This window comes from Zootoca vivipara, chromosome 5 (assembly GCF_963506605.1).
Source record: "Zootoca vivipara chromosome 5, rZooViv1.1, whole genome shotgun sequence".
NCBI lineage: Eukaryota > Metazoa > Chordata > Lepidosauria > Squamata > Lacertidae > Zootoca > Zootoca vivipara.
Window position 1 is genome coordinate 67473730 of NC_083280.1, and position 27020 is coordinate 67500749.

Below are 27020 nucleotides of genomic sequence, written 5' to 3' on the forward strand. Positions count from 1 at the left end.
CAGCCACAGCAGATGCTGTAACTCTCCGACAGTTTGACTTCACCCCTGAAAGCACACTCTTCCATTGCCCCCCAAAACAAACAGATGCAAACAACAACTAGACTTACAAGAACACTGACAGAAATAATTTCATTTGAGTGTAAACTACGTATTTCAGATGATTGTCATTTCCCTTATTATTTCATCTTAGATATTTAATAATACTCTGTTTATGTGTCACTCATCGATTCAACATATCATTATTGTAAATGTGACTAAAATGTAGAAAATAGAGAAATGACATTCAGTTTAATGCAGTATCCTAATCATACAGGCCTTTGTTTCAATTAATTATTAGGATTAAAGTATTAGGATTTAGAGTTATGAAGACAGCACAGAATTATACCACATCACAAATCCCCAGATTATTTCACTCAGGGGATTTATGTATATGTTAAACAGCATGGGAAACAATATTGTAGGATTTTGCATTGAGTATTGAGATGTGAGAGACCCCATACAACTTCTGCTTACTGAAACTGTACAGGCAAAACGGTGGTGGCAAATGTCATTTGACATTATCAGCCTGATGGAAGAGAAACTGGAATAGATACTACCTCATATCTATTTGGACCTCTCTCAAGTTTCCCACAATTTACACTTCAGATGTCACTTATCACCCACAATTCTGTGGAATAAAAGTTGCACATCTTTGCCAGGCATCAAATATTGCGATCTTTGAGTTGTCAGCTAGCGCTTGAGTAGGAACCTCTCTTCACACGTTTTGCCACTGTATTATCCTAAGGTAAATATAATCTCTTTCAGTTGTCTTTTTCATTGACTAGGATGACTACCCACACAAGAACCTGTTGTAAACATTCCCAGGGGGTTACTACTGTACTTCCCTATCATTTAAACAGATCAATGCTAGTTCATAATACAAAATCAAATATCACCACGCAAAATATTAATTGCTATCCTAATATTGTTTCTGTTGATTAAAATCCAAATGTGTGACATTTCTACATTATAATTATTAGTTATATTACTTATTTCTTGTTTCACATTGCAGTAGATACAACCTGAAAGCAGAAGACAAAATGCATGCTTTTCTGCCGAGATTCCATGCTTAAGTATATGTGAAGATTGCCATATAGGAGGAATGTCCATGAATTCTGACTGCACATTATGAACTCTGTCTTGCTAGCCTTGGAATTATGCCACAGTAAAAATAAAGACTGATAGACAAGATTTCCGGAAGCCATCCCTGTCATCTTGGCTCTGGCAAGATCTGCCAACACCCTTCCATCAAGAGGTGAACTGACAAATCAGCTCTATTATATTTAAGAGGCTAAGAAGTTGACACTGACTTTGCAAAAGAGGAGACAAATATAGTAAACAAGCAAACACAAGGTCAGTGAAGGACATAGTGGGACATGCATTCTAGAGACAAGGAGAAAGAATGCGAGGGTACTGAAAACTGGCCAACTTTTTACTGCCTTCTTAGCCTGGTCTCTTGTTTCCTCCATTCTTTTTAGTGAGGTCTGCAGGGAAATAGTGTTAGGAGGGGCTGCAAGCAACTAGAAGAGATAACAAAATCATTAGCCAATAATGGCAAATAAGATGCTCACTGAAAGCAAGAGTCCTGTTATACAAGATGGAGATGAATTAGATTATTATGTACAAATCAACCTGTAAATCAAGTCGATTATGAAAACACAGCCCATTTTACCTGTTACGCTTACATTTCTAGTTTGCATTTGTTTTAGAAATGAATGAAAAATTAAATGAGCCGCCATTTGGTTAATCATTTCTAAAGCACATACAAACGAATAAGCATGTGAATGAATAAAACTTGTTTTAACTGCTTTGCACTGAAGGCAGTGTTTTGCATTGATCACATGGGCCAGGATGCTGTGTGCTATTCACCGAAATGTCACTGTGAGAAGCAGTTGAGAAAGAGCAGTGAAAATAACAAGCCTATAGATGTCAAAGAAAGATTACCGGGGCGTCGGAAATAAAGGAAGGGAAGTAAGGCAGAATGGTTGGCAATCAACTATGATAAAGCCAAAGTATTTATCTTTACAAATGGTGTGTTTCAGATCACTAAGCAATTGAACGGGGAAATCATTTCAAATATTTGGGAGTTATTTCTCAGCCAACATTGTCCCTGTCAATTCAGATTCAAAACATGACATCTGGTGTATTGAATATTTTAGTGGTAGTACTAAGTTTTTATTATACAAAAGGAGAACAGCGTATACCTTCAGCTTAAATGATTCAGTTCTCTTGGATGTCCTTAAAAATACAAGCTTCTCATACAAAATACAGACACATATATATGCATGAGATAATCGGAATATATACACTTTATTGTATAATGGGCCATGAAAAACGGCAACAAATGTTTCACAAATATTCCTTAAATAAATAAAAGTGTGATCTTGACCCTACACTATAGATGCCTGGAGGGAGTAAGGATACAGCAATAGTACTTTTCCATTGGCCTTTCCATTACAGTGGTACCTCTGGTTAAGAACTTAATTCGTTCCGGAGGTCCGTTCTTAACCTGAAACTGTTCTTAACCTGAAGCACCCCTTTAGCTAATGACGCTCCTGCTGCTGCCGCGCCACCACAGCATGATTTCTGTTCTCATCCTGAAGCAAAGTTCTTAACCTGAGGTACTATTTCTGGGTTAGAGGAGTTTGTAACCTGAAGCGTTTGTAACCCGAGGTAACACTGTAGTATGAAGGAGGCAGGCTCTGTCATGGCAGAGCCTGAGAAGAAGGCTATTGCTGGTAGTAGCTGAAAGGATGTGTTTAGTGAAGGACGGGGTCAGTAGTTTTGGCTCTTTGGGATCCAAACTCCACAGATCTTCCAAAGGGACAGTTTTCAATGTCCTCAGCCATGCCCACATGGAGCTGGCATTGGAAAACAAAGAAGAAATGAGTAATTTTCCAGCCCACATTGCCCTGGTCAAGTCAGATTCTAAACATTACTTCTGCTGCATCAAACATTTTAGCTGCATTGCTGAATGTTTATTCTACAAACGGAGAACAGTGCATACATTCAGCTTCAAAGATTCAGGTATTGCATACTTTTCTAATGATCCAAACGTTCAGGACAAAGTACAGCAATGGAGAATTTATTTTTCGCACAGAAGATAATCAGAATATAGATACGCCATTGTGTAATGGAGCCACTGTCTCAACACTGGTGTCACTACAACTTACCTGCGCATAGCTCTGGCGTCTTGGGGTAGGAAGCCAAACCATGCTGCCTTCCTGCCCTTCCCCATCCCAGGAAAGTGCAGCCAGTGTTTGGAGAGTGTCTCTGCCCTGCAACATGGGCCACTGCTGCTGCTAAGTCATTTCAGTTAACGCCACTTATCATTTTGTTGTCAGTGGAACTGTCTGCAACAATTATTGGTAATACTGAATCTACAGCAGAATCTTATTAGCAATAAAGGAGATTAAGCAGTGAGGAGTTTACAGTGAATCAAAGAACTGATTGCAAAGTGATTAAAGTCAGCATGGCAGGATTCACTAATACAATGCCAAGTGACCACTGCAGTGAGCGCCAAGATTTGCTAGGAGAACTGTAACAATGCTACTACTAGGAGAAACTCAGTTTTTCTTCAAATGGCATCATTAGGAAAACGATATATTTTTTAACCTCGGCCCTGTTTTTTGTTAGAGTAACGGCTGATGGGCAGATGACCATATAATTCTATTACATATTATCAGTCTGTCTGACTCACTGTCATTCTCCACTCCCTCGCAACTGTTTGCAGTGGCCTGAGTCCAAACCTATTCCTTTCCCTGCATGCCTGCAGCCTGACAAATTACTCTCACATCTGTTCAGGTGTCCCCTCCCTCCATTTTGAAACTTCCAGTAACCTTTTCACTGCCACCACAACACAGTGTCTGCTGGGCTGAACTGAAGCAGCTGCCATGTCACGTCAGACCTTTGGTCCATCTAGCTTTGCATTGACTAGACGGCCCTGGCTCTCCAGGGTTTCAAACATCAGATTTTCCCAGTCCAAATCTAGAGATGCTGGGGACTGAACTTCTGCACGCAGAGTATGTGCTCTATTACTGAGTTATGGCCCTTCCCCAATATTTTCATCCAGTATTTCCAGTCTAAATAGCAGAGGTACATCGGTCTGAGTATTAAGTACAATCAGAAAACATATAGCAAGTTAGTGACTGAGTATTGTGAGGGTGGATGACTTTGCCTTGTCCTTTTATGTAAACTTTTTTGGATTCTCCTCGCAAGTCTTGGCTACTTTTCTTATGAAAGTCGAAAATGGCCACTTTCTCTTATTCTCTCTCTTTAAACTAAACAGACCTTAAACTAATTGCAGTAATGTTGTTAACATGGCACAACGGCCTCTTTTTCATATTTAATGTTCTGCAAGCCTAAAGAAGCTAATTATTTAAATTAAGGGATAATGTTCACAATGAAGTATATGAGGCAATAAAAGGCTTAGGCAGACAATTAAACACCGAAGTTAAGTTCAGGAGTCTGGTATCTGCTCAAGCTTCTTATTGCACAAACTGTCCAGTGTGCCAGTGCATTCCTTTTCTCCAAATAAAAACAGAAGAACAGAAGAATACACACACACACACACACACACACACACACACACCAGGAAGCAATGTCATTAATGAGCTTGGGAGAAGATACATTTTGAAAGGTACAAGGAAGATAATTAATGAATAAATGAACAGGAAAGCATGCACATAAAATATGAGTCAGTGTTTTGTTACTGATTTTGTGAACTGTATATTAGGATGTCTTTGGGATATAAATAATACATCCATTGAAAGCATTCTCCCTTGTGGGAGCAGTCAAAAATAGATACCCCCCCCCACTTTAGTCTGAAGTGCACCCTCTCCAAGAGGGTTGTACCATGTTATATTTCTGCATCCACCATCCAGCTTTAAGAGAACAATCTAAAAGTAGCCTCATGTACCTCAGGAGCTGGCACAAAGTCAAGGTAGCAGAGGATCTGTGCTCATGGTGAAGCAATGAGATAATATTTTCTATATCCCCCACAAGTTTAGCAAGCCATGCCTTGACAAATATTGTTTAGGGCCCACGTCACAACTGCCATACCACTACTTTAAGTCAATCTACATAGCTTTTGCCACCATGTGATGAGAAGTCCATGTGCAGTGGATCATCGTCCAGACTAGGAAGCTTTTTCTAATCCAGATCTGTAGTGACATTTGTTTTTTTTTGGGGGGGGGCAATTTAATCGATGCCTTGAGATGAACTTACATGTGGTTCATCAAATGACAACATCCCCACATGGCTTTCAGCTGTTCAGTTATGCTATATGCACTAGATTCTAGTTTGAGTTGATGTCAAGACTCTGACTACTGCAAAGATGCCCGAAAATGACTTTTATAGAAACATAGAATTGTAGAGTTGGAAGAGATCCCCAGAGTCATCTAGTTCATCCTCCTGCAATGCAGGAATCTCAACTAAATCATACATGACAGGTGGCCAGTCAACCTCTGCTTTAAAACCTCCAAGGAAGAAGACTCCCGCCTTCTGAGGGAATCCACTCCACTGTCAAACAGTTCTTCCTGATATTTAGTCAGAAACTCCTTACTTGTAACTTGATTCCATTGGTTTGGGTCATACCTTCTGGACCAGGAGAAAACAAGCTTGCTCATCTTCCATGTAATATCCCTTGAGATATTTGAAGATGGCTACCATACCTCCTCTTAGTTTCCTCATATCTAGGCTAAACATACCCAACTACTTCAACCGTTGCTCATAGGGCTTTGTTTCCAGGCCCTTGATCATCCTGGTTGCCTTTCTCTGAACACCTTCCACATTGTCAATATGCAAATTCATACATGCACAAGGATGTGAGCATTCTGACATACTTTTCCCTTTGCTGTACATGTGGCAGTGAGACTTTTTTTTTCATGTTCATTTTTACAATGTTACAAAGTAAAAATCAGACAAGAGTGATCTGGCATGTACACAAATGTCAGAACAATAATTTCTAAAGAAAGCTACATGATAACTTTTCCCAACAACCAGATCCTGTTGTCTTAGTACAACTACAAAGACAAATTATGACCACAAACACTAAATACAACTGCTAATAGCAAGCAATATATTACTTTAATAGCAAGCAATGTTTTAGTTTAATAGCCAGCAATATTTTACTTTAAGCTTTTTGGGGGAAACATTTTTATCTACAGTGTCTCTAAGGTGCTAACAATCAATGTTTTCATTTGACAAAACCATTGGCTTTGTTTGCATGCACAAGCCTTGTTCCATTAGCACAGGGGTCAGCAACCTTTTTCAGCTGTGGGTCGGTCCACCGTCCCTCAGACCATGTGGTGGGCCAGACTATTTTTTTGGGGGGGGGGATGAATGAATTCCTATGCCCTACAAATAGCCCATAGATGCATTTTAAATAAAAGGACACATTCTACTCATGTAAAAACATGCTGATTCCCAGACCGTCCGTGGGCTGGATTGAGAAGGTGATTGGGCCGCATCCGGCCCATGGGCCTTAGGTTGCTTACCCCTGCACTAGCCTATCTCATTCCTCCTTGTGCAGCACAATTGTAGACTACTTAGTTAACTAAGCATAGTTTTCTGTTACTATGTAACCAGAATACTATGGTTACAAGGTACTGTAGTTTGTATTCCTGGTTTGTCCTGAACCTGCTATCTATAGTTTCTTTGTTCAGATATCACAGGAAACCATGGTTATTTAACTCAGGAAATTTTCAATCATGGCACACCAAGAAGGGGTGGCATGAAGGCAGAACTTGCTTGCACAAAGCTAGTGCATGTCTTGGCTTAATAAGCCGAGATATGTACGTCCAAAATGGGTGTATTGTTAAGGACTCTTTTTAAGACAATTCAATCACTTACTGGTTCTGAGAGATGGGTCTTTGCACACACCAATATGTACATTAATAGAGATCACATGAAAGTATGTGAGAGCAATAGTATGCATTCAAATGATGCTCAAAAATAATTTTTTTAAAGAGAGAATTAAAAAACCCACAAATGAAAATACAAACCTTCTCAGTTCAGATACTAGAGAGTATTTTTTTGCACTGTATATAACTATGTCAGAGTACAACCAGAGAAATGAATAGGCATGCCATGTTGATTTCAACGAGTCTACTCTGAGTTGGATACCTAATAGGATATGAATCACTAATAGCAACATAACCCTAACCAACAGCAACAGTGTCTCATGTACAACAGAAGATATAGGGGGGAAAGCTCACTGCTCAGAGGACCATTAAATGGCCCAAAATGAAGATGGGAAAGGAGGTAAAGTGTGATCAGTGAACAGAACATACGGGAAAGGAAGAGTAAGATGTCACAGGATAAACTGTGCTAAATGATGAAAAATAAGAAGCATAAAAATAAGGTGTGAGCCTTGTTCAAACAAGCCCTGCCCTGCCTCAATACCCTGGCTCTACTTCCTCTGTATGTTCACCACCAAGGCACATTGAATGTGGCCAGAATCCTCCCTGAATTCAGGAATCCTACACAATCAGGGTTCCCAACTGAAGGGACAATTCTAACTGTGTTCAGCTGACAGCAGTTAGAATCTTGCTGCAGAGCTTTCTGCTCACTGTACAAAAAAGAACAGATAGTGATATTGGGCGGGGAGGGGGGGTAGGGCTGGTGTGTGCCCCTGAAACGCCATACACAGTTTGAGCCATTACACTTTCTTTTGATGTCTGAAAACAGGGTGCGTGTGTTAAAGAGAGAGATATGTCTGGTACTATTCACACGTGGAACAGTTTAATGTTTCCATTGTACAGAGTATGTAAAATACTCTGGGATCGGACTAGGTTAATATTTTGGCTGAGATAATATTCACTCTTCTGTGGTGACTTCAGGACGTTTACCACCATTTAGTTGAAACATTCCGTAGCAAGATTGACAAACTGAACCCAGCTACCAATAGTTTCTCTATGTTTCCCTGATTAAAACCACTGAACAAAGGAAAAAGAAATAAATCAAGCTTGTATCTTCTGCAGAGATGAAAGATGCTAAAACACTGCTCCTTTCAGATAAGCACATCTTCACTGCTCTGCAGTTGCCCTCTGTGTGCCACTACTGGGTCATTCCCCATTCCAAGAAAATGTGGAATGGGCCACCAATGTGCATTTAGCAACGAACAGCAGCCAATCACAATCCCTTGAAGAGCATACACTTCAAGCACATGTTTGTGTCATGTTCACAATTTACATTGCTACCATTACACTTAAAATGTATTGATTGTACACTTAATAATTTAAAGCCTTTAAAAAGCAGGAAGAATAAAGTAACAAGATCCCACACTAAATTATGAACAAAGAAATATTCATAATGAGAAAGCAGCTTTCACATGGCCATTTCTTTTGGGATAGTTGGCACTTCTGACAGCAGAAATTGAAATTCTAATGCAGCATGTACAAGCGGTTGATCCATAAGCGAGGCTCATAAAACTATGGGTTTATGCGAACTTAAACTGAAATATAGATGTTGCTACTTTGGCAAACAATTCTGTTGAGTGTTTATTTCAGTCTTTGGGGGAATTTAAAGGATTCACCAATCTAATTTTGTAACTCACAAATCTAGGAGCCAAGGCATAGCTCTGTAATTATGTACATTTGCAAAGCAATTATATTTGTTAGTACTGTACATTTTAAATGTGAACAAGTTCCTGCTATAACGTTTGCAGATGTATGCAAATGAAAGAGAATGAACATTATAAAACTGTAGGGAAAAGAAGAAGTTTTCTCTTGGGTGCCTCTGCTTCTGCAAAAATACATTTGGGTCTCTGTTTAATGGTACCAACCATCCAATTAAGTTAGAAGATAGGAATTTTTTAACTCTTACCCTTATTCTCACAGTGACAGTAGCAAGGCCTGGAGGCATTGTTCCCCCAATATCGAAGGCTTCCACTAAAAAAGTGAATGCTGCATCTGGGTCAGGAAATGACTCAAAATCCAAGGACTTTATAAGTGACAGGTCCCCGTTAAATTTGTTCAATGAAAAATACTGCAACGCTTCCCGGGTTCGTATTCCATAGGTAATATTGGCTCCAAGGTCAATATCCTTAGCCTAGAAGACATAAAGAACATTATTTTGGCTTCCAGCAAAGGCAGTATACACAGATTTCATTTAAAAAACACCACCACCACCACTTTGGAGGCCAAAAATTATTATTGCTTAATTTAATCTGAGTAATTACGTTTCCTCAAATTGTTTTTTTCCTAAAAAATTATTTTAAAAAATCTGCTAACACAATATATTGAATCCAATAAATCCTAACACAGGCGCTCCTGTCCTTCTGAACTCCAGGCTGTAGGCACAATACCTCCATGAAAAAAAGCCCCACAGAGACAGACACGGAGACAAAAGGCGCTCTTCCCTCTACCCCACATACCTTGGTGTGCATTGTCCTTTACCTGGAATAGGAGGCTGATATGCCTACATATCTAGTGCTTTCTTCCCTCCCCATGATCCTGATAATTAAATTACTCCTATGCTACTGAACCATATTGCAATTGTTCACTGTGCAGCTATATAGGAGGGGGTCAGCTATTTTGTCCTGTGCTTATAAGGCCACTGCACACACACCCCTTTTCAGTTTTGTGACTTGGCATGAAAAATGGGATAGGAGGTAGGGAGGAAGCATCTTGCACTGGATTACAGGCAACCTGTTTGTACTGCAAGAGTCTGAAGATGCATTTAGTTCTCTACTAGCTGCAATAGCTTCCTCATCTTTCTTTGCACACCAAGATCATCTTTCTTCTTTGGACAAATGGGTTTGCGCACCAATTGTACAAATCCAGAAGTACTTTCAGACCCCCCAAATTATAATGCATATGCTTTCTCTTGCTGGTATAAAAGTTTTGCTTTACAATCATGAAAATAGTAAGTAAGCTAAAACAAGTTGCTGAATTTCAAGAAGTCTTTAAGGTTCAAGCAGGGGTAGGGAACCTCCAGCTGTTTCTGGACTGTGTCATTCTAACAAAGACCATTACACTCATAGAGTGTAGTGGCATTTGCGGACAGGCCTGAGAGAAATCTGGGAGGGGGTGGGCTAAATGTGAGGCTGAGTCACGGGGCGTGCCTTGAGTTTGATTGACAGGCACATCTAACTTAATGATTGCGTTGGTTTCGCTTCTCCCCAGTCTTTTGGAAGGCTTCCGAATCCCCGCTCACCCGCCGCTGATTTTAGGTTTTAGTCGACACTGCTTGCCCGACTAGCGGGGGTCGCCTGTATTCAGGGGTCCAGTAGGAATTTTTCCCCTTGGCTGATTGGCTGTTGCCATTTGGTTTTCGCCTACTGTCAAGCAATCTGTCACAACTTGTTAGGTTGGCTGTTAGGCTTTGGTTAAATGGTATTGGAGGGGCATGGCTTAAATGCCTACCCCCCAATTATTTGCTCCTCATAGAAGTATTCCGTTAAAGGAATCCTGGGGCTCAGGGACTCTAGTCCATCATCCGGCCTTAAGCAAGGATGGTGTGTCCATTACAGAGCCGAGCCTTGGGGAACACTCCTTGGGGGAAGGAGAGTATAGTGAAACCGTACCTCCAATCCCTTGGGGTGTTCACTTGACTTACCAACCACTAGGTAAGTCGGAGCTGGTCCTGACTCAAATGGTCAGATGGAATTGGTCCTGCTCAACTGGACAGATGGTATGGTCCTGACCCAATGGTCAGATGGAAATGGTCCTGTCCCTTAGGGTGGACAGAAGGATTAACCAAAGCCTAAGCCAACACTCAGAATTAAATTGTATTTTAAATAAAGTTGTGGCCAAAATAATGCCCCAAAACCAAACCATAATTATTGTGTCTGTTGTGAGTTGTTGGGATTTCTTGGGGCCTTGTTACGCAATTAGACATGCTGTTGGGGGCTGTCGGTAAGCTGAAATTCAACAGCGTTTGGAGGGTCACAGGTTCCACTTTCCTGTAATACAGTAATAGTTTACTGTATCTGTACCATAAGAAAGGAGTTAGATTCTATTAAGGAGACTTTATTCAATTCAAAGAGATGCTGAGATTAATAAGGAGTCATAATTCAGGAATTCAATTTTTTAAAGTACCATTTTGGGGTGGGGGATGAAGATCTAATGGTGCCTCAAGATATTTTAGTATTAATCTAATTTCAAATATTGATGATCTTTCTTTTAATTAATTTATTATGAAGACTGCCAGTGTTATAGATTGCCTTTTGTAGGTTAAAAACTTAATATAAATCCCAGAAATAAATGATTAGAAGTTTTATTTTATTTTCCCCTACTCTCTCAACTAATTTTAATTTTTTTTTAAGAGAAAGCCAACTAGGTAGACTGGTTTTGATGCAATACGATTAATATATATTCTTCTTCACAGAGAATATTCAGGGAACTCATGGCTCTCTTACCTCTAAACGTAGGAAGACGCTGCCTGGGGGCAGGTTTTCAGGAATAGTCACTGTATAGGAAGCATTCGTGAACACAGGGCTGTTGTCATCAATATCCAGAACTTTGATTCCCAGAGTTAATGTTGTACGGCGGGCATCCACAGCTCCATCTGTTGCTTCAACAATGAGTTCATAATAGTCCCTGTTTTCTCTATTTAGCTTCACTGAAGTGTAAATACTGCCATTGGATGTTATGCGGAAAAGATTGTTGAAGTTTGCCAAACTGTAACGGACTTGACCATTTACTCCAGCATCTGGGTCAGTAGCCTAAAAGATAAGGGAGGGGAAGAAACATGAAATCAGGAGCTTGTAGCACAAATAGACCCTTTTCGGGCTAATGGAAGGAATTCAGATTCGTTGATATCAGATTTATAGCCCCACAACCCTAAGAAAGCATGGGCATCCAGCGCCACTAATCCAAATCTCCTTGACAGAAATCCAGCTTCCAAAAAGCAAGGTCCCTGAAGGTTGTGGGAAGGTGCAAAAATAAGCCTGCATAGCTTCCTGGGGTTGCTCTAAAACTGGATGCAGGAATGCTAAATTCAAGTAGGGACCAGGAATTAAGAAGTAGCTGGTACAATATTCCCTACAGACCCATTTCCTAAAGTCTACACTTTTCCCCAAATCTCTTGAATTATATCTATAATGCAAAGAAAGAAACTCTGCTTGCTTCCACTTTCTGCTGGGTGTTACCAGTTGCCAGGGGGAAATGAAATCCTCAACTCTGTTCCTTTGGTCACTTGCTGCCAGTCCTACTTGGACCCACAGCCAGTCCTGCTCCATTACTCCATTAGAACCATAGAAGAGGAACAGAACTCAGAATATCGGCAGATGTGACACCACACCTCCTCTTCTCTTTACCTTAAATAAATCAAGGCATAAGAAACTTGGCTGCATAAGAGAAGGGAATGCCTGCTTGAGTAAGGCATTTTCATTTGTGCACATTTCTAAGAGCCTGCAGATAACACCCCACAAGTTGTTACATAACATAAAAGTCCCTGGCTATCACCACAACTGTCAGGAAGTTTCCAAAGACATTTAATATCCTGCCATGGTGCTCAGTGGGAGGCATAATAATGAAACCATTTATCTTCATGGAAATCAATTAAAAGTTAATTAAAATGGTTAATAAAAATCACACACTTGTTTCTCTTTTGTACTACATCAACACAATAAACATTGGTGGTTTCAGCTTTATTTGTGTCTCAGGTTAACACATCCTTGCAAACAACAACGCCTTATCAAAGTTGCCTATGTGGTGCCTTCTGTGGCTTCTGCAATATAAGTGTTAATGTTTAGAGAGCTGAAAGGTGCTGCTTTCACTGGGATGGGGGGCTCAGGTACAATAGTAGCATATGCTGCACAGGTTACATTTCTGCCTGATAGGCTGCTGCTAGAGGAATAGGATCTGTGCCCCAAGATTACCATGTTAGGCACACATTCAGCAGGTGCAACATTTACTACTAGTCTGTCTGCTTCTCCACCCAACATCTGTTAGATTTCTGCCCGCCTTAAGAGTAACCTGTCACCAGGGGCAAAAAAATAGCAATCCTAGTAGGTATTTGGATATGGTAGCAACACATATAAGCAGGGCCTTGCCACAAAAGTGTATATAATATGGCGGATCTCTGTTATTCTCATTTCATAGATGGGGAAATGAGTTCTCTTGGCTTCAAAACACCACATGCTGTTGCCATTTCTGAAGGGGGAGACAGGGAAGGAGGGTGGGGGGAGGCCATTTGGCTCAGTGCAGGGCCAGAGAGAATTTCATGATGTCAGCACTGTGGCTGCCCATGTCGAGCGCCCTTCCTTGTGCTTCTCCCTCTTGATAACCAGCAGCAAGGTGTGGTGTTGCGATGCTGGGACAGCAACACAGTCCCAACCATGCAGCCCTGCCAACTGCTACTGGGTAAATATGTTTGTGATGCACAGTTTGTTTGGAAATCTAGGCCAGGCCTCCCAAGACTGGCTGTACTGGAGTTTTGCAATAAAAGTTGCTAACTGTAGCTAGTTGTAGAGAGTACAAATTAAAAACATTTTTTTTAAAAAAACAACCTTGTTGCATTTTTTTTTTTAAAGACAGAATGCATTGTGGGGATTTTAACTGAGTAGTGGCAGAACACTATATCTTCAAAGCCTTAATCCATGGAGCCAATGTGTGTGCTCAGATAGTTTTGCTTTAAACAAGGGCCACATGAAAGCAATTAAACAGCTGCTAACTGGATTACAACCAACACCCATTAAGACAATAGTAAATTAAAAAAGATTTATCGCTGTCTAAAATTCAACAGCCAAGTTAAGTTGCATAAACATGTAGCTCTTAATTTATCAGGGGAGCAGAAAGCGGGAATGCCCCCAAGTAACAAGAGAATTTTTATTTGTTAAAAGAACACCACCACCACACACCAAAAGTATTATTATTATTGCCATTTTCTTCACTTGAAAAGTTCAGAGCAATTTTTGCTCCAATAAGCCTTCGTGAAAAGCCTATAAAAATAAATGAAGGTTTCAAAAAAGCATATGAGCCTAATACTACACTACATATCCCAAATTAGCTGAAAGGAAAAAAATCAAGACTCATGCTCAAGGGAGGAGATAAAAAATACAGGAACATAAGAGCTGGGAAATGCCATAGTGGTAGAGCATCTGTTTTACCTGCAGAAGCTCCCAGGCTGAATCCTTGGCATCTCTAGGTAGGACTGGGAGAGACCCCTGTCTGAAACCCTGGAGTGCCACCATCAGTCAGTGTAGACAATACTGAACTAAATGGACCAATTGACTGACTTCATATAAGTCAGTTTCCTATATTCCCAATTGCCTTGCTGGACCCATCAAGTCTGGCTCACTGTTTGCCTTGATGGAAGAGAAGAGAAGGTACAGCAACTTGAGGCCAACCTAACCACACTTGGCGCTATTGGACAAGATGAGGAAATTCTTGGTAGACCAGAGTGGATTCTCCTGGAACAGAATGCAGGTGGGGTGCCCCTAAGGGGAAGGGAGATTGCCAGTGCAGGAGATGAATCCCCAGAAGAACGTGACATAAAAAAGCAGGCTGTCAGGGGGAAAAAACAGGCTGCTGCAAAATTGATTCCATGCCATCAACTTGGACACTGATTCTCGGCCAGAGAAGAAACAGTAGTTTCAGACCTCAGAACACACTGGGGTGGCAATAGAAGGAAGATACAGTGCACAGAACAATTCCTGCCACTCTCAAGAAAAGGAAGGGACATCTGGAAGTGGCATGTGACTCCCTTTGGAGAGGGACGGAGGCAGCTGTGTGTGGAAGGATAACTTAGGGCAGGCATCCCCAAACTTCGGCCCTCCCGATGTTTTGGACTACAATCCCCATCATCCCTGACCACTGGTCCTGTTAGCCAGGGATCATGGGAGTTGTAGGCCAAAACATCTGGAGGGCCGCAGTTTGGGGATGCCTAACTTAGGGTTTAATTTGTCTCTATATTAATGCACAGTGTATGGGAATCAAGCAAGAAGAATTTGAGTTCTTAATACAGGAAGACAAATATGACCTAACAAACATTAATGAAACCTGGTGGGATGTGACTCATGAATAGAATGTAAAAATTGAGGGGTATAAACTATTCAAAAGGAGTAGATTAAACAGGAAGGGAGGAGGAGTAGCATTGTATGTAAAAGATGAGAAGAGATCCATGACATTGAGAATGAAAGACAGACTGAGATCATACACCATCAATGCAGGCAGAATTTGCAGGCCACTGTCCATAATGGCTACAGATCAGTATCATTAAGTTAATATCTATTCATAGAATTCTCACATAAGAGAACAGATAAATGCTGCTAATATTTGTCTACACCTATCTGGAGGCAGGCTTGTTTATATTCAATGCTGAATCAATGCATTGTCTGTTTAGAATGAAACTCTGCATAAATATGAATTAGGGTTCTCCCCCTTTCTTTTCTAGAAGCAAATCTTAAATTTATTCTCTGCCAACAGCTGCATCTTGTCAATGATTGTAACAAAGGAAGAGTGTGATGATATGTGCTGTTGGGGCTGCACTTTCATTTTACACAATCAGAATTGTAACAAGCCAGTTCTTTTGAAGTTTCTACAGTATTTGCTACTGCCTGATCTATTTGACTACCATTCTTTGTAATGTACATAGTGTAATACCTTGGATTCAGAGGCAAGGCATGTGGAATTTTCACAGCATGAAAAACAAACTGCAGCAAAGCACAAAAATTTAAAATAAAATGACCTTACACTAAGCAGATACTAAGCAAACAGAGATACTTAAAGAGATGAAGCAGTATGATTCTGAAAATTTACTGAAGTTACCCTTTCTTAAAGCTCTGGAATCTAACATTTTGAGCAAAAATGTGCCAGGAAGTTTGAATGCAGAAAAAAACATTCCTTTTCTCCCACACCTTTGACTAATTTAATGATCTATAGACTTTTAAACTGTGGGTGGGTGCATGGGGTATAGTTTTTATTTTTTATTATGATATATTTTTGTGTTTTTATCTTGTAAACTGCCAGGATCCTTGGATGAAGGGTGGGATAGAAATTTTATAAATAGTAATAATATATAATTAGAATTATAGATTGAAGTCTGCTATCTCTATACAGTCGTACCTTGGATCCTGAACACCTTGGTGCTTGGACGTTTTGGCTCCTGAATGCCGCAAACCCGGAAGTGAGTGCTCCGGTTTGTGAACGTTATTCCGAACCCGAACATCTGATGGGGCTTCTGTGGCTTCTGATTGGCTGCAGGAGCTTCCTGCAGGCAATCAGAAGCCGCATTTTGGTTTCTGAATGTTTTGGAAGTTGAATGGACTTCTGGAATGGATTCCGTTCGACTTCCAAGGTACAACTGTATACTTGTAAACCAGAAATGTGTGTGACCACATATTTTAACAGGAACCTGAATGTGTGCCAACTAGTCATTTCCATGATGCTGATAACCAAATACTAACATTAAATTGCCACTGTCCTACAGTCTGCCCCTTTTCCATTATCCTAATTGGAATAACTGACTTCATTCTAAACATATCTGTTTTGCCCTAAAGGGTAATGGAATGACATTTAGTTCTTCCACAAAGTTTAAAATATAGAACTGAAACCTATTCACAGGAATTACAAGAATAACACTTGCATTTGTTAACAGGGGAACTATATGCAGGCCTCAGTTAAACCAAGAAGCCCAGTCCAGAGAACTGCAGGTGCAGAAAGCTACACATCCACTGTTGCACTTATCTTTTTGAAATGTAGCTCATGTAGCAAGGACCAGGCAATTTCCATCATGCTAACATAAATCACCCACAAAATTCTGATGAGGCATGGTGCTGTAAAAATTACTGGATCCAGAGCAACTGCAAACTAGTGGGTAGTACAGAAATCATGTTCTCTAAAGCGCCGGTGATGTTTTCTTAAACTGGACTTTCCTTGAAGAAATCCCTGTGTCAACAGGAGAACTCAATGAATCAGGCACTTATCCAGTTTTCTGTTTAATTAGCTTTTATTTTAAAGCCATTTGATCAATGCTGCAGATTTTTAAATAGTGATGTGGAATTAAATATTCAATGAAACCTTTCAGCTAGTGGGAAAAAACACAACTTAATGGGAAGATAATAATTTAATTATTATTTATTATATTTATATCTCACCATTCCTCTAAGGCGTACATGGTTCTCCTCCTCCCCGTTTTATCCCCTACAACAACCCTGTGTGATAGGTTAGTCTGAGAGTGAGTGACTGGCCCAAGGTCACCTAGTGAGCTTTTTGGCCAAATGGGGATTTGAACCTTGGTCTCCCAGGTCCAAGTCCAACACTCTAACCCCTAGGCCGCATAACTAACCTCAGCAAAGTGAAAATTATCTTAGAAATAATGGGGTTTTGGGGGGGGGTGGAGGGAAACTTAGATATTCCACTACAGAAACATTTTCCCCCTCCATCACCCAAGGGAAATTGGCACTAGAAAAATATGCACTTCCCAGCAAAGTATCTACTCAGATAAATTAGTTTTGAAAAGATATCACCTTATTTTAAGGTGTAGCTTGATAAACGTTACTGTACCACCTATAATAACATAAGAACCCTCCATAATCCATGCAAAGGTGTATATTCCAATTCTTAGAACCTTCACATTAACGTACCTAAGCATAAGAGTGTAAGAACTTTATTGTGCTTTTAAGTCCTAATAGTTTCACTGGGATTTAAATGCATTTTAACTTGGTATTGCTGCCTTTGTCTACATGACACCTACAGTAGCTCTTTCTGGAGTGCCTTTCTGAAAACCCTCTGCTAGGGAAGGATTAGGAATGTTACACACATACCAAAAGGGAGCACTTAGCTCTTAGCCATTTCTATTTATTTCCCAAAGATTAAACTTGCCAATGGGTTCTTAATTGAGAAAGAGATTCAGTGCAAAGGGATGTAGGCATTTTTACATTTCACATGTCAGAGCAGAATATGTAACATGCCGTGCCCCATTGTGTGAAGTAGCTTCTTAAAAATGGAAAATATTTCAAACTTTGTAATTATGAATAATTCAGGAAGTTAATTCCGACATAATCTATTCTCCTCTCTTCCCCCTTCAAGGACTCCCACTGTGACATTAAGAAAAATAACCAAGGAACGGGATGATCCCTGCCTAGGAAGTAATAGTTCAATTTCATAGAACATTAGGGAATATGCTGTAATTTTCTTATAAATTCAGTTTATTTGGTCAACATTTCAAAGCAAGAGAGTGTACTCTACACTGCTATTTTATTTCCCCCCCCCCCCTTTGCACAATATCATCCCCCCCCCAACTAATCCCTCTGCGAGTTTGATGCCCAGTTCAGAAATTAAGGCTTCTTTCTCCAAAGGTGGTCAAAGAGTATTATTGAATTAAGGCATAAATAGAAAGGTTACCTGCAGGTTACAATTATATATTTATTATCCAGCCCTTATGGTGTGATAAACTGTTGCAGGATAATAAAAGAACCAAAGAACTTAGGAAGCAGTGTGTGGAATGAGAGTGTAAGGAGACAAGCCTGGTAGATTTCCCAAGGTTACTGTATGGAAAATACCGTAGTTGGGAATTCTCAGCCAATGGGCTGAATGTTGGCCACAGCATCTCCCCCCCCCCCCCCACTCCACACAGCAAATAGGATTGATTAAAAATAAAATTGAAGCAGCTTACATTGGTGCCAGTGGAAGTTTCTAAAGCTTAATTGCCATAGTGGTTAGCCATCCACAACACACCCATTCCAAATTTCCCCAGGTAGCAATCAAGCTGGTGAGGGGAGCCTTCAATTGGCTGTAATTGGAAGCTCCCATTAACTGTGGGGTGTCATTTTCCTGGAAGGGATCACAGCTGAAAAGAGAAAGGTTGAGTCTCCCATGCACTGCAGGTGCCACCACCAAAAATCACCCCCCCCCCATGCAGTACTTAGTCTTGGGGAAAGGAAAGCTCCTACCAGCCTCAATAGTGCACTGTTTTTAAGCCTAATTGTTATAATGGAGGGGATCTTTGTGGATTGCAGCTGGAAACAGAAGAGTTAGTTCTCCCTTTCCCATGCACCGTGATCTCCATGAAGATCATACCCATATCTAGCAATTAGACTTGAAAAGAGAGAGGGAATGTATGAAAAGGTTTGTGTATATGCATGTGTGAGAGAAGTGCACAGTCCTATCTGCTTTGTGTTAGTCCCATTATTCCTGGCATGTGGTTTCCAGAAGGTGAGCCACAAGGGGATCTGGCATTTGGGCAAAGGTTCTCCCCTCCCAATACAGAATAAAGAGTGGAGGAGGACTGTGGTCATTTCTCTCACATCACAATAACAAAGGATCACACGCCAGAAGAAGATAGAGGAGCCTGGTCAATTTCCAATCAATTTAATTTTTGACATTATGAGCCACAGATTTTCTTGTATCATTCTGTTGGCGACTCTCTTTTCTTTCTGTTCTTGCCTGTACTGATGTAGACACGGTCACAATCAGAAACAAAAAGAAATCTGGCTTTAAATATAGGAGTTCTTTGACTCAAAGGAGGGCGGTGGACCAGTAGCGTTAGTTTTAGATTATTTAAGCTGAAGATGAAATGCTACCCAGTGAGATATGGCCAAAGAAGACAGACAGAGCCACACAATGTTAGCATAAAATAGATCATGCATATCCAAAGAATAAATAATAGGACCAAGAAGGAGGAGATGATGCATCAGCCCAGACCAGCCATTGCCACATTACGTCGTCTCTTTGATGATGGGAATGGTCAAGAGCTGAGATGGGAAACTACCACCAGGAAGTAAGGAAGCCCAGTATTGCGGCCCCTTCCTTTGGGCAAGGCATTTTCTGGGGAAGGAGCTCTGGTTTTGACACAGGGGTATCAGGTCCCACACAAATGCCCACCCCAGGATCCTCCCCTCCTGTCTTCAGAGAAGGTCTTATCAAGACTGAGAGCAGAGTCTTGTGGGTCACAGCCTAGTCACTGCTGTTACTGAATGGATTTAGGACAAATTGTTAACGTGATTAAGAATACAGAGCTCTGTAAACTGGAACTGAACTTGAAATAATATTATTTCTTATTTCCAGTCCCAAGAATCTCAAATTCAACCTAGTTTTGAAATGTAGTGGGCCTCTCCAGCATCAATATGTCCCCTTTCCCACCAGCAATTAGATCCCAGGGAATTGTGTGATCCACACTCATGTTTCTTAAAAATGGATTAGTTGTAAATATTAAAATATGATATCGTAAGACATCTCGGATATAATTTTTGATCAAAATATTTTAATGTTCTACAGAAGAAAAGTCAATAGCTATAAGAAAAGTGGTTTGATATGGTTGAACTTCACTGTCAGTTTCATGCATTTGAACTCTCAAATCTTTATGCTTCACAGTGGCCTTCTAAAAAGAAGAAAAGGAATTGCATTCAAAAATTGACTTTGGGGGATCCCAATGATAAAATTAAAAGAACAGTGGGGAATCTGGTACAACTCCAATTTCCACAGTCAAGTAAGTACTGTGTGGAGTTTAAAGGATATGAAATGCATCCACAACACTTTGACACTTGTCCTTTTTAGTTTTCTTCTTTTAATCTTCTTTGCATTCCCCCATTCCCAGCAGGGTTTTTTCCTATGCCACCACCTACAAGGATACCAGCTGTGAGCTCTTTTACTTGATAGGATATTAACACTTTCTATTGGCTCTGAATATGCAATGAGGTTTATAGATGTAGCTTGGAGTTTCCAAGGAACTATGCAGTCGGAAATTCTCTTGTTTCGGTTTCAGCAGCATGTTCAAAAGAAAACTCAAACAAGGATATCTACATTCAGGTGGGAAAGATCTGCTTAACACTCTGCTAACAATAGTTCCATTCTAGTTTTCTGAGTTGTCTTCAGGCTGATTTGTGGTGCATTGTTTTTATAAAAAAACTGTCAGGTGTGCACTGCAAAGTTCTGCTGAGGCTCCAGAAGAGGCATCCCCAAACTGTGGCCCTCCAGATGTTTTGGACTACAATTCTCATCTCTCCCGACCACTGGTCCTGTTAGCTAGGGATCATGGGAGTTGTAGGCCAAAACATCTGGAGGGCCGCAGTTTGGGGATGCCTGCTCCAGAACAAAAGACTACTGTGCCTTTAATTAAAAGCTTCCTCCTCGCCATTCCCTTTATTGTTTCCTGTTCAGCATGAGTCATAGCTGCCAAGTTATCCCTTTTTTACAGGGATTTTCCCTTATGCTGAATAGGCTTCCTCGCGAGAAAAGGGAAAACTTGGCAGCTATGGCATGAGTAGTGGATAAATGATGTATTTCCATTTAACTGCTCAGTTCATTTGAACAATTAGTGGGGAATTATTTATGCCCCCAGTCATGCTGGTTTAAATTACTGCATTCTTTTTGTTCCTTTTTCTTAATTTTCTTTAATAGAACCAGTCATTAAAGTCTCGTGCCCTGCAGAGAACTGAATACTAATTAAATGGGAATTCATCACTACCCTACCTTCAAGTGTCGTTTGCACAGAACCTGTGGATGTAAATCCAAACATGCATAGTCTTCTGTATGGACAGATCTCTTCATGGAAGAGACACATCATGCACTGGGGACCCTATGCATATTCAGCTGTCTGCAACAGAAACTTGGACATGTGGAGGTTGGGGTGGGTGGGACCAGTGGGTGGGACCCCGATTCTCAGTAAGACTATAGACTTCAGTTCCTTTTGACAATGTTAAAGCTTTTCATGTTACATGAGTTACAAATCATGATGCATACTCCCTGCTTGTTAAATCTACAAAGCAATTGAAGGAGTTGAACTCAAATTGCAACCAACATTTTCAAATTAAGGCAGTTTTTTATTTGCATTGTTATTTATCTTTTCTTTGTGCACAGCTAAGTGTATGGCTCAATTAAACTGGCTGGGAAACAAATCACTCTAAAACTTCTTGAAAGGAAAGGGAAAGGGAAAGGGAAAGGAAAAGGTTAAGTTTTGCCAACACTTTCCTTGTTATTTCCAGATTTACTACTAAATGACAATTCTGGCTTCAGCGAAGACAGTGAAGACAATTTTATCCCAGTTTCAAACAGTGTAGGCTCACTTCAAGTTTTGTTCTAGAATATTTTATGAACACAGTTTTCACATTTCTTATTTAATATTCCCAAACTGGATTTGCACATTTGTGGAAGGCATCTTTCCACAGATGAGAGACGAAGGCTCAATTTTAGACACCATCAAACTGGTACCTCCTATTTTTCTGCAAAAAGGGAAGCGGTTCTATCACATATTTACTCCAAAGGAAATCCCACTAGATTGAATAGGGCTTACACTTTAGTGTTTAGGACTGCAGCTTTAATCACAATGTGGGCCAGAAAAGAATTTTAGAGGGAAGTTTGTAAATATGGGTAACATATTTCATTCCCACTCAAGTACTATGAGAGCAATACAGGAGAGGTTTGAAGTTGGTTTCATGGAGAACAGTTGCCCAGATCCCAAGGACAGCTGTGGACAGGAAGGGTTTAGTATCCATGTGTCCCTTTTGCAACACTGCATTTCACATTCCCAACAGTTCATGCATGGATTTTGCCTCATGGTGGGTTGGGAGGAAGGGAGGAGTCATTTTCAAATTATATCTACTGAGATATGTTTAAGTTCATTTTTTTAAACCGAAAATGTAGTTAAAACCAACTTCATGAATTGGCGTCATCCACTGAAGAACCTGGCAGCTTTAATTCATTTAGAGACATATTCAAATCAGTAGGTTCACCTCCGCTAGCAACAGACTTACCCTCACTTGACCAACAAATGCATTGGCTTCCTCTTCTAGTACTGTAAGGTTCTTAGGCAGAAAAGGATCAAAGACTGGCCCATTGTCATTTACATCTGTTACAACCACATTCACTGTAGCAGTTGATGTCTGCAGGAAAAAGGAAATAAAATTACATGAAGATACTTGGTGCTTATTATTGAAATTTGTATTCCACCATTCACCATGAGGGCAACATCCATAAGAATAAAAGCAAATTAGAAACCAGACAAAACACTAAACTATCTAAGACCATTACAGTGGTACCTCAGTGTATGAACACAATTGGTTCCGGAAGTCTGTTCATATACTGAAGCGTTCATAAACTGAAGCGAACTTTCCCATTGAAAGTAATGGAAAGTGAATTAATCCGTTCCAGATGGGTCCGTGGTGTTCGTAAACCGAAAATTCATAAACCGAGGTTCCACTGTATACAAATGAAAGCTACAGAGTTGGAAGGTCACAATTGCATTGTACCTGGTTATACTTAGAAGGTACTGTGGTAGTGGGGTACGAGAGCTGATACATTTATATATATATATATACACACACACATACAAAGTGTGCACTGTAGATTATTTTGGACAGTATCAAAAGTAATCTGGGACCAAAGGGGTGCATTGGTTGTCAGATGTGTCCCTGGCTTTTTAGACTTGTCTACCCGTGTACTATCTGAAACCAAAGGGGTGTGTTGGTTGCCAGCTCTCCTACCCAACTCCAGCTCTCCTACCCAACTACAGTAGCAGAAGACAAGACTCAGAAATTGTTTTGTGGATAAATTATGTCATCATATAAAAGTTCAACAAAGGCTGTAATTGTGCATGTGCAAGTAAAATATCCCAGTAACAGAGCAACTGGATGAACATGAGGTGTTTTTTTCTTCCAAGGGAAGAAGACAATAAACAGCAATGTGCTACTGTATTGAAATGTAAAATGACAGAATTACGTGCCATTAAAATGAATATTAAGCAAATGTATGGATTTAAATAGAGTCTGAGTCACAGAAAAGAAATTACCTGAAAAGTGGGAGGGGAAATTTCAGGCAAAGCCTAAAATGTTCAGCTATGAGAGTATAAAAGAGGCTATGGATATATAGCACCTTTGTCTACAAAACATACACTGATAGCCTTGTATAAATGATACCCTGATCAAGCAACAGAGATCTACCATGCATAAGATTTCTAAACATGCACATTTGGATGTGTATCTACACCTGCACCACAGTGCTCATTTGGACCCCACTGAATGAACTGGATCCTCTTTTGAAATAAAGATGGGGATCTGCATTCCCTTTCAGAGCCACTAGCTAATTAAAAGACGCCTGCTTCTTGGGAGAAATGACAAACCTAGACATTATCTTAAAAAGCAGAGACTTAACTTGTCGACAAAGGTCTGTATAGTTAAAACTATGGTTTTCCCAGTAGTGATGTGTGGAAGTGAGAGCTGGACCATAAAGAAGGCTGATCACCAAAGAATGGATGCTTTTGAATTATGGTGCTGGAGGAGACTCTTGAGAGTCCCGTGGACTGCAAGAAGATCAAACCTATCCATTCTGAAGGAAATCAGCCCTGAGTGCTCACTGGAAGGACAGATCCTGAAGATCCAGTACTTTGGTCACCTCATGAGAAGAGAAGACTCCCTGGAAAAGACCCTGATGTTTGGAAAGATGGAGGGCACAAGGAGAAGGGGATGACAGAGGATGAGATGGTTGGACAGTGTTCTCGAAGCTACAAACATGAGTTTGACCAAGCTGTGGGAGGCAGTGGAAGACAGGAGTGCCTGGCATGCTCTGGTCCATGGGGTCATGAAGAGCTGGACACGACTAAACAACAACAACAGACTGTCCTACTATACCATTACACGCCACCCCAATCTCCAAGCAATATGAGATTCCAGGGGGTTCAAGAAAGGGAATATCCTGAACTTGCACACTTGGATGCTACATCCTACTGATGTTCCTTTTTTATTTTATGTATTGGAGATACAGGCTGAAAATAGAGTGCAGTAATTAGAAGCAAAGATGCAAATGTGACCTTTCCCATGAAAAGGTGTAACCACAGTGACAGTTAACTAGCCAGGATGAAGCAACTGAAGCAGGAGCTCCCATTCTGTACCTCATTACAGTCTTGCTGATGCTCCTATAAATGCAACTGCAAGTCTTAGAAATTTGCATATTATTTTCTGCTCACCAAACATTCTGTTTAAAATGAAATAAAGGTAAAAGTACTAAAATCCAAGTGCTAATATATGGAAGGTTGCACCTTGGACTGACCCCCACCCCCACCCCTTGAGTTATATCTTCATTAGAGAAAACTATTTGTGCAGAGAAGGCATGCAAAGTCCCTAGATGGAAGATGCATATATGATATGTTTATTTTTGTTTTTCTCATGTAGCATTTTCCTTTCCACAAGAATACCCACAAGAAAATAATCAAATAAAAAAGTGAAATCTACATGGACTTCACAGGAAAGTTCAATGAACAACAGGACAGAATCTAGCCTGTTGCTCATGGCTTACTTGACAAAATCCTTACTTGAGTTGTTTGGTATTCCAATCCCCACTCCCACCCTGGGGAGTATCTTCCCAAAGACGGGGGGGGGGGAGATCAAAATAATCTTCCACAGACAGGCACAGAACAGGGATTTGGTAGATTGGAACCCCAAGTCTACATCATAGAGCCAGTGGAGACAAAAAATAATATTTCAAAGCTAAGGATGAAAGGTTTAGGTAAAGGATTGTGCCATTTGTCAGCCAGGAAGCTTTGCCCGAGGCTGGTTTGCCCAGGCATCCTTTACCAAGTGATGAATTCAATGTGTGAATAAGACATCACAGATCTTACAGCATGGAAAGAGCTTTCACATTTTCTCACAAATGCATTCAGTAACAGGGTATAGGTAGAAGGAGTAATAGGGAATAGGTAGAACTCCATGTGGGGGCTGAAGGTCAGAAAACCATCTTGGCAGGCTAGGACAGAGGCACAGAGATTAAGTTCAGGGTGCCTTGGAAAGCCAGTGCTGCACTGCTGGGGAAACAACCCCCCCTTGAGTTGTGAATGCTGTAAACTCTTCATTCCCTCCCTTGAAAGCTTCTGGTGTAAATATGTGTAATATAAACCATATGTCTCAAAGACAGTCTCTGCCACATCTTGATTCCCTACAGAAGCATGACCCTGGGTGAGTGCCTAGAACCCCCCTGGAATCTTGCTACTTCTCAGCAGAGATTGGGGGTGGCATAGAACCTTTGCAATATTACGCATGTGAGCCAGCCTGTAGTCTCCAAAGTGCAGAATGAAATGTTATGGCAGACACAAGCGTACTATCAAAACAGCAGCACTGTGTGACATTATCATGTTGTAATCCTCGCTGGGCCCACTCCACTGACTGCAGCTTTGTGAGATAGGGAAACATGATATCATGTATTGAGTATCCCTTGATTTTCAAGAGGAGAACAAGACACAACATTGCCATTTTTAATGGCATTTTTAATTCCTCTCTAAGCTTGCCTCCTTATGGAGACTTGTATCTAAACACAGCATATGAATTTCACTGTTAAGAGAATAGTATCGGTTTACTAGCAACTCATTGCTCATAAATGCTTTCATTATTTAATTTTAGCACTATAAACACTACTGAAATCTTACATTATAAGCAACAGTTCAATTCCCCAAAATGATGCTTCATTTACAGTAGCAAGTATGAACTACTAGCACATTTCAGGTGGAAGAAGTGGATCCATGATCCAAAGAAAGACTACTATCCAGGATATGTTGACAGCATTTAAGAGAAATGTAGTATTAGGCAGTAAATGGAAGATTACCTTTTAGTATTAAGAAAGATCACTTGTCACTGGCAGTCAATTACATCATCATTGATAACAAATAACGTAACAAAGCAAAACCTCCTAACATCTCAAGAGCTAACCTAATTCTCTATACCATAGCTAGTGGAAGAAAACATTTGATACAGTTTTCCTTATGATTTGTCACACAACATTTTCAAAATGATTTCCCCAGTGCTAGGGGGGAAATTGAACCAACTATATTTGCCATGTGCAAAGTCTCTGTAGAGATTCTGGTAAAATGCTTTTATATGGCACAACAAGCATCTCAGGTTACGGTTTCACACAGTGCAAAGGAAAATGTTCAAAAAAGAAATGTTAGAGACTTGGGCAGTGTCCTGGCCCCAGGGAGCTGGAACAGCCATAAGATGTCCCCCATGGGATGTCCCTCGCAGTGTGCAGTGTCTGTACTGGCCATAAAAAAACAATGGGAGGTCAGAGGATGCGACACAAATCATTTCAGTTGCAGCTCTATTTCCAGAACAG

At 40.4% G+C, this 27020-nt stretch overlaps 1 protein-coding gene across 9 annotated transcripts in view; it reads right to left on the reverse strand.

The window, feature by feature from the left end:
* PCDH15 (protocadherin related 15) overlaps positions 1 to 27020 on the reverse strand; it is a 608113-nt gene that overhangs the window by 116116 nt on the left and 464977 nt on the right. For all 9 annotated transcript variants that reach the window (XM_035137543.2, XM_035137542.2, XM_035137532.2 and 6 more), the window contains 3 exons: positions 22679 to 22807; positions 11402 to 11707; positions 8866 to 9090 (listed from right to left, as the gene is read on the reverse strand). In XM_035137543.2, coding sequence (XP_034993434.1) covers positions 8866 to 9090; positions 11402 to 11707; positions 22679 to 22807 — 660 coding nt within the window. The remainder of the gene's footprint in view (positions 1 to 8865; positions 9091 to 11401; positions 11708 to 22678; positions 22808 to 27020) is intronic.